This window comes from Danio rerio, chromosome 18 (assembly GCF_052040795.2).
Source record: "Danio rerio strain M-AB ecotype USA chromosome 18, GRCz13ab, whole genome shotgun sequence".
NCBI classification, from domain to species: Eukaryota; Metazoa; Chordata; class Actinopteri; order Cypriniformes; family Danionidae; genus Danio; species Danio rerio.
In genome coordinates this window covers 14,503,011-14,521,594 of record NC_141038.1, presented here as the reverse complement: position 1 = coordinate 14,521,594, position 18,584 = coordinate 14,503,011, and the positions used below count along the sequence as shown (strand labels likewise).

At 36.0% G+C, this 18,584-nt stretch overlaps 2 protein-coding genes across 11 annotated transcripts in view; one reads left to right on the top strand and one right to left on the bottom strand.

The window, feature by feature from the left end:
* Window positions 1-18,584, top strand: part of klhl36 (kelch-like family member 36) — a 41,374-nt gene that overhangs the window by 17,927 nt on the left and 4,863 nt on the right. For 2 of the 10 annotated variants that reach the window (XM_087292023.1, XM_087292027.1), the window contains exons 2-5: window positions 9,398-9,517; window positions 14,061-14,141; window positions 15,407-15,559; window positions 17,420-18,340. In XM_087292023.1, the coding sequence (XP_087148149.1) occupies window positions 9,419-9,517; window positions 14,061-14,141; window positions 15,407-15,559; window positions 17,420-18,340 (1,254 nt within the window). In that variant the 5' untranslated portion in view covers window positions 9,398-9,418. 10 annotated transcript variants of the gene reach the window in all.
* Window positions 474-13,178, bottom strand: cotl1 (coactosin-like F-actin binding protein 1). The gene is given in 4 exon segments (NM_200012.1): window positions 474-1,294; window positions 5,550-5,707; window positions 12,598-12,680; window positions 12,980-13,178. Coding segments are annotated over 4 exon segments (429 nt in total). The 5' UTR covers window positions 13,057-13,178; the 3' UTR covers window positions 474-1,183.

Here is an 18,584-nt window from a genome sequence, read left to right as displayed (position 1 = left end):
AACTCTCCCACTCTATTTTTTTCTTTTGTTGTTAATTCCGGAGAACAAACTTGCAAATAACACCGCTTTTCTCCGGTCTACCTCCGAAAGCAGCACCTCCAATTCACATTCTGTTCAAAGTTTCTCTTTTTGCTGGCTTTTGCCATTGCTTTTTCGTTGGGTTTTGCCATTAGCATAGTCATTAGCATATTCATACGGGGGAGGAGGCAGGGAGGGGTTTTGTGCTCGTGCATGTTGCGCTCAGTTTCACGTTCATTCAGATGTACAAAAGAATATGCGTGAGATTCGGCGTACGCAGTGTTTCATACATCTGAATTTTTTTCTGCGTACGCACATTTACAGCTTTGTGCGTACGCAATGTTTTAGTAAGATTTCCACGCAAGTCTTCGTACATGAGGCCCCTGAACTCTACAGAATATAGATGTTTGTTGAACCAAATTCCCACAGAATATAACACACAAACACAAGATGTCTTGGAAAAAAACAATTTTTATTCGGACATGATTGCTTTTGTGACCATCTTATTTCTTGTCTCGTCTCCGGAGTTACTTTAAAGGAAGAACCACAGGTTGTATTTATTCATGTAAATATAAGCTACTTGTAAAAAAACAAACAAAAACAACATCAAAATATGACATTCTTGGATATTTTAATTTAAACCAGTATGAAGGCTACACCATAGAAATGGCTTTTCATCGGTGAGGTGGAGAGATAGCGAAACAGCCAATCGGGGCTACGGGATTCATTTAAAGCCCCACCCCCTTGCATGCAAGTCAGCCAATCACAGTACAGTGTCTGCAAACGCACACATACACAAATGCACACATTCCACAATGTCTTGCTCTCTATAGAAGATCAAGACCGTAAACACAGTGGTCTGTTTTGGAGGAATCCGATTCACAAGAACCCCCTTTAGAAAACAACGCTGGACTCGTATGCTCTCCAGTGATTCTGAAAGCATATCACAGTGATGAACCGAAAGAGCATTCTCAGAAAAGACTTACAAAACGCCCCTGAAGAAAAGAGATGAGAGCACTATAGCACTGAGATGATGCACAGTACAGTAGATAAATCAACCGTAGCCAGACTGACGAGAAAAATGAGGTATGGATATTTGCCCTGTGTGTGTATGTTTGTGTGTGTGTGTATGTCATTCAACCCAGTGGAAACCCATCCCCAAGTTTTATTCAGCCTGGGCATCATAGTTGGCGCCGCCAGCTTTCTTGAGCTCAGTACGTAGGTATTCTTCCTCCAGCTCTTTGGGGTCGCTGATCATAAACTCCTTGGCAAAGGTCTGCATGTTAAAAAACAACAACATACAAAAACTTGAGTGATTGTTTGCACAGATTTGGTTAAAGTCGGATTTGGTTGGTATCTGGGTGTGCTAAATTTTATAGGAAATCTGGACAATTCTCATCTGCATGTTAGAGAAGGTTAAATATATAGTTCACATCAAAATACTTTTTATTTACAAGTCAATCTTTTTTCCTATTTCAGTCGAACACTTACAGTTGAAACCAAAAGTTTACATACACTCTAAAAAAAGGAACATTACCATTTTTAAAAAAATGTCTGATGGCAAATCATACTAAACGTTTACTATTTTAGGTTAATTAGGATTACCTTAATGATTTACATTTGCTAAATGCCAGAAAAACAAGCTTTTTTTGAGAATTTGACATTTCTAGACAGTCAAAAGTTTACATACATTTCCTTGGTATTTTTATAGGTTTCAGGGCTTGAAATTAACTTACGTACTTGGTAGCACCTGTTCTCCCAACCTGAAATATTTAGGAGCACCAGAAAAAACTTAGGAGCACCAGAAAAAACTTAGGAGCACCAGAAAAAAATCAGGAGCACCAGAAAAAAATCAGGAGCACCCACCAAAAATAAATGATATATTTGACAAGTTGTATATTAAGGGATTTATTGTATTTGAAAACAACATCAATTGGGACTAACAAAACACAGAAACAACTAACTAATGCTGTGATGACTTAATATTTGTGCAATAATTCCAAAAATGAATGTTGAATAATTATAAAATATTAATGATGACGATGATGACAATAATACTAATAATGAATTATATTTCTCATCATCATGCTGCCTTAAATGTGCTTTAATGCAAGTTATCTGCTATATAAAGTCCTACTGTTAATTTATGAAAAATAAATTGATGGTTTGCATCAAACACAAATGAAGCATTGTGGTAAGAAATATTTATTTTGTTTTATTGTTTATATATGCATGTCAATTTAATAATTGATATTTCTGCTACAAAACAAACGAAATAGTATCATAAATCATTCAATTCAATGCTGAAAGCTGCAAAGCAGTCATCAGTAATTAAATAGAAAAATAATATACACCTCAAGAAAGAACGGACAAAAAAAGGAAGAAAAGTCTCACTTTTAAAAGTTTTGGTTTCGGTTGGTTTCGGTGTCGTTTTAATGCTCAGCCTCGTTACGCGCCGAATTACATTTTTCTGTGTTTGCGGGAAAGCATGCGAGTCAGCCGACCCAATATATGAGGGGGGCAGGGCAGGATTCTCCCGATGACCACCGGCGCAATACTGTTCTTTGTTATAACCCGCATCAGTTTAAACTCAGTAAAGGCAAGCTTCTTTGGCGATGGTGTTTTAGAGGACATTTGCGCTGTTGCAGCCTGATCTCACGAGGAAACGTATGAAAATGTTACGAATTGCCGTGAGATCGTGTTGGCTGAACAGGCAGTGCACGCAACGCATCGAGAGTCAGTGTACTTTTTCGTTCCCTGCGGTCACAAAAGCTCCCTCCCTGTCGACTGACAGCGGAAAGTCTTGAGTGATTGACAGCTAATATGAACCAATATAGCGGCAGGGAAGACCGATTTTACCACGTTTTAGAAGAAAAAAAAAACAGGTTGCACTACAACTATTATATGCAGTCGCACGAATGCTCCCAATATATACTATGAGGTCGCATAGCTTAAATTTCAGGCGCATATGCGACCCAAATGGTTGCAATTTCGAGCCCTGGGTTTGCTTTTAAACTGTATAACTTTGGTCAAATGTTTTGGGTATCCTTCCACAAGCTTCTCACAATAGTTTGGAGGAATTTTGGCCCTTGCCTCTTGACAGAATTGGTGTAACGGAGTCAGATTTGTTGGCTGTCTTGCTCGCACAAGCTTTTTCATCTCTCCCCACAAATTTTCAATATGATTGAGATCAGGGCTTTGTGATGGCCACTCCAAACCATTCACTCTGTTGTCCTTAAAGCATATTTTAACTAATTTGGCAGTATGCTTAGTAAAGCTGCACAAATTATTCATAAAAAGTTCGCAATCTCGATTTGACCCCCTAGACGATCTTAATCCAGCATTTCTGCGATTCTGTCAATAATATTTTCAAGTTTAGGAGAGAAGCAATGGTGGCCGCACAAGTCTTCACAATGTTTTACATACGTTGTTCAGCAACGTGGACACCTCTAAATGGTGTTGAAAGAGTCACATGCTGTATTTTTAAGATATAATTCCCCCCAAAAATGATATTTCTGTCTTCATGTAATATTTGTGACCGCAAATTCATGAATAACAGGTGATAAAGTTGTAAATAACATTCAGTTTGTGGCACAGAGTGATCGTTGGGAGCCGCGCGGTAAGTGAACCGATCTTAGCAGTGAAAATGAAAACGAAAGCGCACACAGTGTTGCCAGATGTAGCTGACTGATTCTAGCCCAAAAAGTATCCAAAACCCCCCGAAATGCAAAAATACCCACCCAGTCTTCTGTATTCACGAAAATCACGTAAGTGACAGATTTTAAGCAAAAAATACTGATTATAAGCATATGTCTCAAGCACAATAATACAACATCCGAATTATTATCAGCATTAATGACCAGGACAAATCTAAAGTCTGTTCTAGTCCACCATTCCAAGTCTATATAAAAATTAGCATTTTAACCCATAGTAGATCTACATAAAGCCTATTGCTGTTCAACCACATGTTTGAGAATAACAATAATAATAGCCCACTCTTATTACCCTTTATTTTACTACATCTACAGAATCGTGAGAAAATCGTGTTTTTTATTTTAGGCAAAAAAAAAATTGTGATTCTCATTTTAGCCAGAATCATGCAGCTCTAATGCTTAGGGTCATGGTCTGTCTGGAAGACCCATTTATGGCCAAGTTTTAATTTCCTGGCTGATGTCTTAAGATGTTGTTTCAGTATTTCTACATAATGTTCTTTCTTCATGATGCCATCTATGCTGTGAAGTGGACCAGTCCCTCCTGCAGCAAAACAGATCCACAACATGATGCTGCCGCCCCCATACTTCACAGTTGGGATGGTGTTCCTAGGCCTGTAAGCTTTCCCCTTTGTCCTCCAAATGTAACACTGGTCATTATGGCTAAACAGTTCAATCTTAGTTCTATCAGACCAGGGACATGTCTCCAAAAAATATTCTTTTCCCCAGTTTAATTTAGCAAATTGTAATCTGGCTTTTTTGTTGATTCTGGCTCCCAGGTTGTCACAAAAGGAAGAAGTGTGTTTGAGGTTTTCCTTAAATAATATTCTACAGTTTTGCCTCCAATTAACTCAAATGTTGTCAATTAGCAAATCAGAAACTTGCAAAACCTTGACACCATCATATGAGCTTTTTCAGAGGCATAATAATTCTTTTGTATGTAAACTTGACTTTCAAGAAAAGTAATAACAATTTCTCAAAAAATGTCTCTCTCATTATTCTGCCATTAAGCAAAACAGAAACAAATTTGATAATCCTAACTTTCCTAAGAGAAAAAGTTTAGTCACATTAACATCTGACTTTTTTTAATGGTTATGGGCCTTTTTATACAGTGTATGTAAACTTCTGGTTTCAACTGTAAAAATTAGATATTTCAAAAAATGGTGGTAACTGTTGGAAAGCCAATGACTTCCAAAGCAGGAAAAATCAGGAGAAATCATAAATTCCCTGGCAAAATTCTGTTTGTTAAAACAAACAAAAAACTTGATTGATTGTTGCATGGATGCACAGATTTGGTTAAGGTCAAACTGAAGATCGTAATGTTCATGTCTGGGTGTGTTGAATTTTTTCAAGTAACATAAGAGGAAATTTGATCTCATCTGCATGTAAGAGAACATTAAATATATAGTTCAAATCAAAATAAAATACTATTTCTTTAAAAGTCAACCTTCATGAATATTTTATTTTTACTCCTTCAGTCGAGCACTTAAAAAGGAGATATTTTGAAGAATGTTGGTAACTGTTAACCGTTGACTTCCAGAGCAGGAAAAAAATATTCTATGGAAGTCAATTTATTCCAGTTTCAAACATTCTGCAAAATATCTTCATTTGTGTTCAACAAAGCAAAGCAACTCAATCAGGTACAGGATCATAAACTCCTTGGCAAAATTCTGCATGTTAAAACAATAAAAACTCGGCCGATTGTTTGCATGGATGCACAGATTTGGTTAAAGTCAAACTGAAGATCGTAATGTTCGTGTCTGGGTGTGTTGAATTTTGTAAGTCTGTTTTGCATATGAAATCAGAGATGGTAAAACTCACCGGCACGGCATCTTTGACCAGTGCCTTGTCGGTGCTGATCTTGGCTCTCTGCAGGCCGGTGATGTTCTCACCAATCCAGGTGATGAAGGTGAACTTAGAACGCTTGCTCATGGCGTCACCCGTCATTATCCTCACAAAACCAAACACACGGGAGTCCACTGAGAGGCAGAGAGAGAAAGTCAGCATTAAAGAGTAATGACATTTCTGTCATCATTTACTTATACTCAACTTGTTCCAAACATGTTTGAGTTTCTTTCTAACAAAACAAGTTCTACTAAAGAATATTAGTAAAAACAGCAATTGATTTTCTTTTGTTGTTGTTCCTAATATGGATGCCAGTGGCTGGATTTCCCCCACATTCTTCAGAATATTTTGTTTTGTGTTCAACAGAAGAAACTCAAGGAACAGAAGGAGGATCTACAGTTGAAGTCAGAATTATTAGCCCCCCTTTGATTTTTTTTTTCTTTTTTAATATTTCCCAAATGATGTTTAACAGAGCAAGGAAATTTTCACAGTATGTCTGATAATATTTTTTCTTCTGGAGAAAGTCTTATTTGTTTTATTTTGGCAAGAAAAAAAGCAGTTTTAAATTTTTTTAAAACCATTTTAAGGTCAAACTTATTAGCCCTTTAAGCTATATAATTTTTCGATAGTCTACTAGGGTTGGGCGATGTTGACCAATTTGGCATCGTACGATGTCTAATGTGAAACATCGCGATAGACGATGGCATCGTCGTCGTAGGCGGGGGGTGGGGATTGTTGTTAAATATCAATTATTAAATAACGAATTAATTAATTGTAGCCTACCGTTTTCACTACCTGACCCACATGGTCTTTGCTTTACCCATAACTAAACCACAAATAAATAAAGTTACTCACAAATGACCACCTGTCAATCACTTTTTTTCTGTGGGACTCTGGCATGAATAGGCAGTGATCTGTGTCGTTCTAATGACTTTTCCCACGGCTGGTGGAGGAGACGAGAGTTTGTTTGGAGTTCACTGTAATTTGTATTGTGATAACTTCCTTATTTTATTATTATTATTATTATGAGGAAATAACAGCAAGTAAAGATGCTAGGTCTCGACCGTTTTCGTTGCATGTGCACCTGAAATTTTATCTATGCGACCTCAAAATATATTTGGAAGCATTTGGGCGAGTGCATACATTTTCACTGTGTTCACTGTAAAATCCTCACCGCGTGCGTGGATTTAGGAGACATTTATGCAGAATGCATCTTTGCAACTAAAAACGCCAAACACAGCACTCAGGAACAGATTAAAACAGTTGTTGTGTGAAGTAAAAAAAGCCCGCAATGCTTGCCCCGCCTTTGTTCTCTTTTATTGGCCCACTGCTCTAGAACTGAACGCGAATGATTGCTTTATATCAGCTGTCAATCACTCAGTCAATGCCTTCTGCCTTCAGATGACAGGAGCTACAACCGAGGAAGCGCTGACGATGAGAGAATGAAAATAACACTGAAAGATTTACCTACAGTTACTAATCATGGCACATCTTGTTTTAATGAAATTAAACAAATGAGAGCACATTACACCAGTATTAATAGAATTACACTGGTTGCCTGTGCACCAAAGGATAGATTTTAAGATTTATTAGTTTTTAAAGCACTACACAATATGACACCTTCCTACATTTCCGACTGTTTAACAAAATATAATCCAAACCGTTTACTACGCTCTTCTAGTGCTGGACTTTTGGTATTTTATCCTGTAAACCTGATGCGGCACTTCTTTTAGCCATTATGCTCCAAAAATTTGGAACTGTCTCCACCTTGAAGTGAAAGAATCGCCAAGTATTCATGTTTTTAAAAAGCGTGTTAAGACACATCTTTTTAAAATTGCGTATGATTAAACAAGTTTGTTAGGTGTACGCATTTTATCTATTTTGTTGTAGGTTTATGTATGTAATGTATGGTGTGTGCCTGCATATGTAAGGACTATTGTGTGTGTGATCATGTGGATATATACTTACATTTTGTGTACATGAATGCTTTTATTTCAGTATATGTGATAAGTTTTTGTGGTCTATTTTAATGCTTTTGTTGTTGTTTGTGAGGCACTTTGAGTTGCATGTATGTTGGAAAAGTGCTATACAAATAATGTTTATTATTATATTATTATTATTATCTTAGTAGTGATCATGTGCTGAATGTTAATCCATCATTTACATTTTTCCACTTTTATAGTCTACAGAACAAACCATTGTTATACAATGATAGCCTAATTACATTAACCTGCCTAGTTAAACTAATTAACCTAGTGTCTTGAAAAATATCAAGTCAAATATTACATCCGGGTCTGGGCACGCTTACGTCATTGATGATGCGCTGGTCAGTAAGCGCTTTCACTCATTATAGTGGAGATTTCTTTAGTTATATCGGCTTAGTCGTTTGATTTGCAGTGACACGCAGTCAAATATATCGCCGAATAGATCAGCCACTTTTGACGCTCATAAACAATCATAAAGTCCTCATGCTGCAGGAATTAGGAGGTTTGCTGATGTGCAGCTGTCGTGCAGTGAGGGGTTTGTGCCTTTAATAAACTTCGACAATTTGCATTCATTGAACAGTAAGCATGATTAATAAATCCATATGAAACAGTCCCGTAAAAGTCACGTCTCGCTTTCAGTTTCGGGCTCTGGCTCTGCACTCACACACAAACATACGGCGCCAAAGTCCAAGTGAACCGCGCACACTTTTCCAACTGGGCCGGCCAAGTGAATCATGCCTGAGCCCGATTCAGAGCATTCACACTTCTCAAACAATCTGGGAAACGGCCTGGGCACTGTTCGGATAGCATAGTGCGAGTACACCCTTATTTTCTCTATAAAACCCAAGTTAGCCATTTAGCAACAAAGCTAGAGTCACCAAGTAGATAGAAGCCCTGCCCATGATGCGAATCGGTGTCTATTTTGAAGTGAATTTGATGAGCGAATAAAGCGAGTAAACTCAAAATGTTCACATGTCTATATACACGTGAATATCGCGATTTATCCACGTGTATCGCGTCTGGTGTGAACACAGCATAAGGCACGCCTCCAACCAGTGCCTTATATATAATAAATATTATTATAAATGGGGGGCTAAAATAAAACTAACAAAGTAAAGTTTTTTTATTTCAAGTTTCATGTTTGTCATTGTAAATAAAGTATATTTCATAAAGATAAAGTTATAGTTTAGAGGCAGATTATCAGTATATCAATCATTGCATGTGAGTATGTTGATAGTTCATTTAAATAATATAATGAACCATTTCTTGGTCATTTTTATTATTTCAGCAACTGGAATATTTCTCTCTGCGGCTGGTTTGTATTTTATTTAAGTCAACAACATCTTTGTCAACTGATCTTCCAGTGAAACAGGAAATTGAACAAGAAAAGTGAGGCACAGAGCCAAGCTGCTTGGAGGGAAGGGTCTACAACACAAGAGAAGTCCGTGATTTTAGCAATAATATGAACATATTGATTTTAAAGTGATATATTACCCAAAAACAAACCTTCAGTGAGCATTTACTGACCCTGAAGTGATTGTAAACATTTTAGTTTCTTTATCTGTTAAACACAAAAGAAGATATTTCTAAAAATGTTGAAAAACAGTAGCCATTGACTTCCACAGTAGGAAAATACAAATACTTGAAAGCCAATTAGTAGTTTCCAACAATCTTCAAAACAAATCTTCTTTTGTGTTTAATTTGTGCTGAGCAAATGAATGGTGAGTAAATAATGACAGAATTAATAAACAAAAAGAAAGAGTTGGCACTGGAATGAACACTGTCTCCATTGTAGCAAGTGTTTTTGTATGTACACTATTGCATTGTTTTCCTTTCCAGAGAAAAACGTCATGATATGAAATGCAATCTGAGAGCGTCACGTGCGAACCGGGGATGAGGCAGAGAAATTTAAGCTCTATGACATCATATGAAAGACAAGGAACAGAGAAAGCGGGCGAGGTAAGGAGGTGATCATGTTAACAGTCTCCATTGATAAGAGTGATTTAGGGTATTATATAGGATCTGAAACACTCCCAGACTCTCTCGGTTTAACAGCTGTCCACTTCCTCCCCAATGAGCCACAACTGCATTGCAGTGGCACTGGGACTGGATTCAAAAGATAACATCAATTGCTTTGAACAGTGGCATTTAGACAGGAGCTGAGATAATGTTATAAAGAAGAAAACAGTCTTTCACTTATTATTAGTATGTGTCTATGCACTTTGATCTTTATGGATCTGAAAAGATTATATGAAACTAATACCTCCTTATGCCTAACAATTCTAGCAAAATATTTTACTTATAAAATGCATTTTATAAACATATATAATGAATAAAATATTATTATGATTGCTATTGTTATTCATAATAATTTACAAATAATTAATATATACAGTATATTATCTATTTTATTCTTTGTATTTGTATAACATTTTTTTAATTTGGTTATTTTATTCTGGCTATATTTATCAGATTTTATACATGCATGATGTATTAATAATAAATCTAGATTAATATGTTATTTATAATAAATATTTTATTACATGATCTAATTATATCTAGACAGACAGACAGACAGACAGTAAGCTAGATACATGGATAGATAGACAGGTAGATAGACAGGTAGATAGACAGATAGATAGATAGATAGATAGATAGATAGATAGATAGATAGATAGATAGATAGATAGATAGATAGATAGATAGATAGATAGATAGATAGATAGATAGATAGATAGATAGATAGATAGACAGACAGACAACTAGACAGATAGATTTAATTTTTATTATTATTAAGAGAGTTATTATTTTTACCATACAATTATTTATTTGTCTATGTAATACATTACATTGTTTATTTGTTCTATATCCACAATAAATACTTGATTATATTATCTGAAAACAAATGGCTGGGTAATTTTCTTGGTACAAGCCGAGACTGATAATATCTGGTTTTCTGTTGTTGATTAACTGGGCTTAGGCTTTAAGACGCTAAGTCAGGGAACCATGGGTAATTCTGTCAGTTGCGTTTGGCACAGCGACTCTTCAACTTTCAGGAGCAAAGTGTGCAACAAATCAACATCTCATTACAGAGACCCCTGGTGCATCTTAACAGAACTGAAACCTCCAACAAACCACATTTAGGAAGTGAGCAGTGCCTGTCATGTGTCGACATGTCGTGCACTTGGATTCTAGTAAAAAGGAGAAAGACATGCTGTTTATTTTACGATTGTATAAAAATGCTGCTATTGCCATTTTCGCAATGCTTCACACACTTCGACTTCCTCTCGAGTGAGCACTTCTGAAGAAATCACTTCCAGAAAGTCAGTCTATTTGTGCTAACTTTGTGTGTACTCCACTATGAGGATGACACAGCTCTATAAATACAAATATTTTTTAAAAATTATACATCTTTTACACATCGCCTATTAGATGTAATGAAATGCGGAATGCATCTGAACGAATGTGACCTGCTATTTAATCTTCAAACAGTTTGACCTAGTTTTCAGAAACCCAATTTGGGTTTTGTGCTCTTAAGAAAAAAAGAAAGTTTCCAAATGTAAATAAAAGTAATAAAATGGATCAAAATATTTAGGAAATATAAAAAGATACTGTTCATATATTGTCAAATAATAATGAAACTTCTATATAAAACAACAAATTTGCTGTTCTTTTTATTTTTTTATTTTTGTCTTGTCTGTTATATATTATGAAAATCGCAAAAGCCATAATAAGCATAGATGGCCAATCAAAATAACTGAATTTAAAAATCTAATTAAATTAAATTCTAAATAAAATTAAATGCTGGATAAAACGGTTTACGGGCAGCTGGGGTTTGTAAAAATAACATTAACTGAAATTACAGTATATAAAAATCTAACTCAGCGCAAATAATTCAAGTAATCAAAGACTTTCTCATTTTAGTTTTGTTTGGTTTCATTTTATTTTAGCTTTATGTTCTAAAATAGCTAAATCTACACTAAAATTGTAAACTATAAAAGACATCTACTAGAATTTAAATGCAAACTGTAAACATACTAATAAAAAATGAGTTCAAACTGCTAATAAGAGCAACATTAGCATCTTAATGAAACCTAACACTGATTTACATTCAATTTGCATAAGTATTTCCTAAGTAAACTTCACGACTTAAGTTTCTGAAAATGTTCTCAACCAATCAACGGGCGTGCAGTAACATTAAGGAAGACATCTTTGATTATCCGTCAAAGTGCAGTGCCGGAAGCCATGATATTGCAACATTTGGGCAGGTTTACATCTGCTTACTCTCAGAGACTAAACCAAGCACCACACCCAGATCTGCTCTTTTGCTGTGGCATTTCATTCTCTCATTAGAGCTACACAGTTATTTACCGTTAAATTTCAAAATACAATTCATAATAGCTCAACAGATAAAAAATAAATAAAATAACACAGATATATTATTAAAATAAATATAAAATTGACTTCTGGTTGATTTACTGATTACAACTGTGATTTTATTTACTAAAAGCCTCTCAGTAAACTTCTCTCCCTCCAGCCATGTCATGTTATCAAGCCTAAAACCATATTTGGTATGGTCTGCAATGGAATATGAATGACTTCCTATCATGTGTTATGTCAAACTTAAAGGCACAGTTCACTTAAAAATGAAACTGCTGTTTCAAACCTTGTTTATTTCTTCTGGGGAACTCACAGATCACTCTTATTGATTTTCCAGAGTCCAAAATTTGTCCTGAAAGACCACTAACTTGCAAAGTTTAGCTCCAACTTGCGTCAATAAATCTATCAGTAAGTTTCTAGTAAGATTTGCTGGTTCAAGTGTGTTTAATTCGGGTAATATCCAAACTATTGGATTGGGAGCAGGATTAGACACCCTTTAAAATATTTAGGTGAATGGAGTCATTTCTCAATATCGAAGGAAGACATGTTTGGAAAAACAAGTGGCGAAAAGATTATGCCACTTGAAATTTTCCACCTTTATGCTTTGCAGAAATGCATATTAAACAACATTCAAGACAAGACAGGTAAACAGCACTCACCTGTACACTGGCTCTTGAATTCTTCATAGTCGGACCCATGCCCGCCTGGTACAATTGTAGATCCGTCATACTTAAAACATGCCCTTTAAACATCAAATATGACATTATTAACAGTGGACACAATTATTATAATGCGTCAAAATCTAACCAGCAGCCTCCCTAGATTTATTTTGTCGCCTAGGTAGGCAGCAAACTAGATTTTGAAACACAACCCAAGGGTTAAAAGACCCATCCCTACATGTTGCACTACATCCCGTGTCAATGAATGAAATAACGCTACAATGTATCGTTCTAAATTCGAATTCGGTCTATTTTCTGAAACAATGTAACGAGTTCCGTTATCGAATACTGTGGATGTGCGGCAAATCAAGGCTTGACTCACCAGCATATACCTGAGCTGTCGTCTCGCACCAGATTGTATGCCTCTCTGCAAGCCTCTTTGTCAATTCGTGTTGCCATTTCGACGATGCAAAGGGAGATAATGTGTCTAAATGCAGAACAAAGCCGGGGGTATGAGAGAAAAAGCGAGATAAATCCCAAAGTGCGACAGAGGGGCTGCTGGTGTGCCGGAGAGGTCTCTTCTCTCAGTGGGATGGAGAGGCAACTAATTTCACGACTCGATTCATTTCCTATTGCTCTTAATGGGCGTTAGTGATATTCGTCTGTCAGGTTGCTGTTCCAGTGAATCGCAGAGCTCGGGTTCACCTCCTCCTAATGGCCAACCTGGGTATTGAGTCACATTAAATCCGCCCAGTTCTGTTCTATCGATGGTTTGAATTACTCTGCCATCTTGTGGACTTTGTTGGGTTCACGTTGAATTTTTGAATAAGAACAATGACTTGCTGTTATTTTTAATATTTTCGCACCCGAGGATTCAACTAAATTAAACACACGATACAATTGAGAAGTAAATTAAAAATACAAATATGTCCAAATCTCGATTAAAAACAAAATTTAAAAAAAACTAAACAAGCAGATAAATATGAACAAATAATGCAAATTGGATTTAAACATAAGAAATATTTTTAAAAATAAATAAATAAAAGGCATATTTTATATATTAACTACAGTGAGTTTGTTCCATGGTTTCTTAAGGGAGAATGTGATAGCAAAAAGTGACTTTAATTTTGAAATAAGCCTTACACGGAAGCTTTACCGTGCTACTCTCAAACGAATTCTCCACTCAGGGGCATTTAATAAGACTTTAATATGGCCAAATAATAGAAATATGGTTAAAAAAAAATCTGAAATTTACTATACACTTGTTGTCAAAGCTGTAGCGATAAATGATGTCCATTTATATTGAAAATCCGCGAAACAGTTACGAATTATTGTGCAAGAGGCTTTTCCTTTGGTACTGAGCTTTTGTCTTTAATTAGTTTAAACGTTGTAAATGTTTATAATAACTTGTGTTTACTTTTCAAATTATTCCGATCATTAATTTTGATTGTGCTGTTTTGCAGATAGTTATGTCAGATGACACAATGGAGATTGGAAAGCAAACTCGTCTGTCACGTCCACACAGATTAAGTGAATCTTCAAAGGTATGCATGACTGTTATTATTCTTAATTATCAGTAAGAACATTATATATATATATATATATATATATATATATATATATATATATATATATATATATATATATATATATATATATATATATATATATATATATATATATACATACTGGGTCAAGATTACAACTCTGGATAGCAAAGTTGTTGGTGGTTCTCTTGAAATTTCATTAATAGTCATGCTATGTGTTTAAATCAAAATGTTATTTGTAGTTTTTTATATATATAAATTCTGTAAACTACATATATGTTTTCCTTAAAATTTCAGATAAAACAAATAGGACTTGGAGTATTGGAAAAGATATATGCGTTTCAGTAATTTTAAGGCCTAAATTTATTTTGACCTGATATCATGTTCTGCAAATAAATGCAAAATTTCTTGCCTGACATTTTCAAGACACATTATCTGTATTATTAGTAAGATTTTATTGAAACACACACCTATTAATAGCAAATCCAGAGAACCAATAATTACTTAAAAGTGCTATCATAGATAAGTAAAATATGGAAACGCATTGGCGATGTGGTAGCCTAGTGGCTAGCACATTCGCCTCACAGCAAGAAGGTCACTGGTTCGAGCCTCGGCTGGGTCAGTTGGCTCTTCTGTGTGGAGTTTGCATGTTCTCCCTTTTTCCACCGGGTGCTCTGGTTTCCCCCACAAGTCCAAAGATATGTGCTATAGGTGAATTGTGTAAGCTAAATTGTGCGTAGATATTGTGCATAAAGCATGTGCTGCATAAGTTGGCAGTTCATTCCGCTGTGGCAACCCCAGATTAATAAAGAAGAAAATGAATGAATGGAATCATATTAAAAATATATAATGAATGCTTTAATAGAATAAAAGTAATTAAATTGATGGACAATACTATATATAATTTTTTATATAAATAATAATAATGTTTAAATAGTTATCATAATTCATTAACTTTTATTGTTACATACCCAATAATTGCATTATTATCAATAAACATTTTAAAATGCTTTAAGTTAAATTTACAGGTTTTTTGCACAATAAAAATAATATAAATAGTACTGTCACATGATAAAAACTCTTGTTATGCTGGTCTGAAAAATTTATTTGGCATATCAACATCACATGATGACCAGAACAAATCTTATGCATCCAGACTGAACAGTGCCCATAAAGAGTAAATGAACTAGTGCTGTTAGAATGATGGGGGGAAAATCATATTATCTTTTAAAGTTTCTTTCAATTGTCCTCATAATCACCAGGTGTATCGATGGGCAGACCAAGCTAACAACCTCCTGCAAGGCTTAAATGAGCAACGACAGCATGGTCAAATGTGTGATGTGGTACTGGTAGCTGATGACCAGCGGATTCCTGCACATCGGGCTCTACTCGCTGTATCCAGTCCTTACTTCCAGGTAGGCTTAAATTTTGTTTGCTGCAATAAATAGCTGAAGCTTTTATCATGGAATGTGTCATTATTACAATATTTACCTAAGCTGCTAAAAAGGCTACTTTAACAGGTATAATAACTAAAAAATACTTTGTGTATTGCTTTACTGTATATACATATCAGGAGTAAATACATTTAAAAAAACAAATTAAATAGCAAAATGACGATAAAGTAGTGTAACACTTTGTAATAAAGTCTCATTGGTAAATGATAGTTAATGCATTAAAATCAAAGTTAATATAAAAAGTATGGCGCCACTTTATAACTGCTATGTACTTGCATCAGAAAATAAATACAATGTACTTACTGTGTTCATAAAGTATTGCAGAAGACTTCTAGTGTTCTTATGATGGGACATGGGTACGGTTAGGGACAGGTTTGGTGATATGGGTGGGTTAAAATGTAAGGGGTGATCAGTTATATAAATTGTAAATGTAATTACAGACATTCATTACAGATGTAATGACATACAGGTATTTAATCAATCATAAGTGCAATCTAAAAACATAATTTACACAATAATTGTAACATTTTATTATTCCAGTGTAAGAACATTAATTAAGGCCACTTAATATTAAGTGGGACCAAAAATACAACTAAATTGTATTAGTTATTAACTCTATTTAACAATTATGACATTTAAGATATTAACATCACGATTCATTAAGATTAATGCTTTACATTGACCTTAGTTAAATTAACAGATATTAACTACAGTTGAAATGAAACTTTATATAATCTAGTACCAAATTCACAATAATATATATAAGTTAAAAGTTATATTCTTTGATTTTTCATTATAGAATTTAATTTCAAACTCTAGCAGCCCAGGTGACAGAGACATTAAACCTATTGCCTTCTTGAGCTCTGACAGATCTCATGAAAATGCTATAAGCAGGGTCTCAGAGACTGTGGCTGCATCTGAAATCGCATACTTCCATACTTGTATAGTACGTTAAAATCAGTATGTGAGTCAAGTAGTACAGTATGTCCGAATTCAAAGAATTCGAAAATCAGTATGAGAGAAGTACCCGGATGACCTACTACCTCCGGCGAGATTCTGAAGTGCTTATCCCATGCATGCTGCACTATACCATGATGGCCCACGACAGAATTCATAAATGGGAGTGAAGCGACGCAACTCACGAGGGTAGGTCACGTGACCATGACAAAATGGCGATTATAGTACATCCGAATTCCATTCATACTGCTCACATTCAGACTTCACAGAACGTACTTTTCTAATGTCCGAGTAGTACGTTTAAATTAAAATGAAGTATCTACTGAGTAAATGGCGCTTTCAGATGCAACCTGTGCGTTTGTCTCTGCATGATACGTTCAAGCTAGTCAGGGCAGGTGAAAACTCAAAAGATTTATTCAAGACCCTGAAACAAGATTTTCAACTAAACTTGTCATGCCCGTTTTCTATACACTGTCCCTTCTAAAACACATAATAGACAGGACGACTCTGTCTCAGATCAGACTTGTTTTAGACTTGCAGACTCATTTAGACCTGTAAGACTTTTTGAAGATGCTGTTTGACTGCAGAACAACATGTCTTAATAAAGAATTCTGTTTGTAACGAGTCTCCTGGCTTGAGTTCTTCAGTAGCCAACACTACTGAACCTTACTTGGCAGAGTTATCAAACTAAAAGGTTTTAAATGTGATGAACAACCATGTCCAATCCATCAATCTGAACATTCTTAATACACACTATAACAATAATTATTTACAGCATTTTTAAGCGCCCATTATATAAAAATTGTCTTTGTTTATTGTTATGATATATTGAATTATTGAATATCGGCATATGTCTTCTTTCAGGCCATGTTCACCCTGGGCATGCGGGAGGAACACGAGTCTGAAATAGAGCTAGTAGGAGCCTCCTATGTTGGCGTTAAAGCCGTAATAGACTTCCTATACAGCGGCAATTTACCTCTCGACGGAGGAAACATCGATTACGTCCTGGAAACAGCTCACCTTCTGCAAGTGTGGCAAGCTGTGGATTTCTGTTGTCAGTATTTAGAAAAAGAGGTACGTGAAGACAACTACCTGTACCTTCAAGAACTCGCCTTGCTATACAGTCTAGATCGGCTGGATGCCTTCATAGACAGATTTATTTTGAAACATTTCAGCACACTTTCCATCACTTCCGAGTTCCTCCAGGATGTGCGGATGTTCAAGCTTTGTGCTTACCTTTCCAGCGAACAAGTGCAATGCCTAAACGAGGAAACTCTTTTTGAGGTTGCCTTTAAGTGGTTGAAACAAAAACCTGAACGTCTTGAATTCGCCCTTCAGCTCCTTTCCAACATTCGTTTCGCTCTCATCCCGTTTTATTTACTAAAATATTATGTTTTGCCTAACGTACATTCCCTGCTGCCTCTGGACACAAGCTGCAAGGTGTTAGTTGAGGAAGCAATAGACTACCACAGGAAGCTCAGCGCTCAGCCTGTAATGCAGACACAGCGAACAGGCCTTCGTGGAGGTGTGGAGTGTCTGCTGCTGCTGGGAGGAGAAGTGTCCGAGCGTGGAGAAGGTTTGAGTGCTGAGGTTTGCTGGCTGGATGAAGAAGCAGGGAAGTGGGTTGAGGAGACTAAGATGCCAGCGCCAAGGAGTCAGCATTGTGTGGCGGTTTTGGGTGGATTCATTTTCACAGCCGGTGGGAGCTGCTCACCGGACAACGGGGGAGATTCTGCAAGTGACATGCTGTATCGGTACGATCCCCGGAGATGCCATTGGATCAAGGTGATTTGTTTGTCTGCTGACTGTTTGGATAGTTTGTGACATTTAAGTTTTAGCTGTAATGTTCCAGGGCGGATTTTGGCAGTAGCTGGTCTAGCTTCAAAGGCTACTCCTCACTGTTGCATACAAAAGACGAAGTAAAAGAGCGGGTGATCAAGTCAAAGAGGTGGGGTCGGGGTGGGGTTCAGAACCTGATAGTATTTCTGGGGGCCCAAAAATGTGTGGGTCCTTTGAATAGTCCTAACTT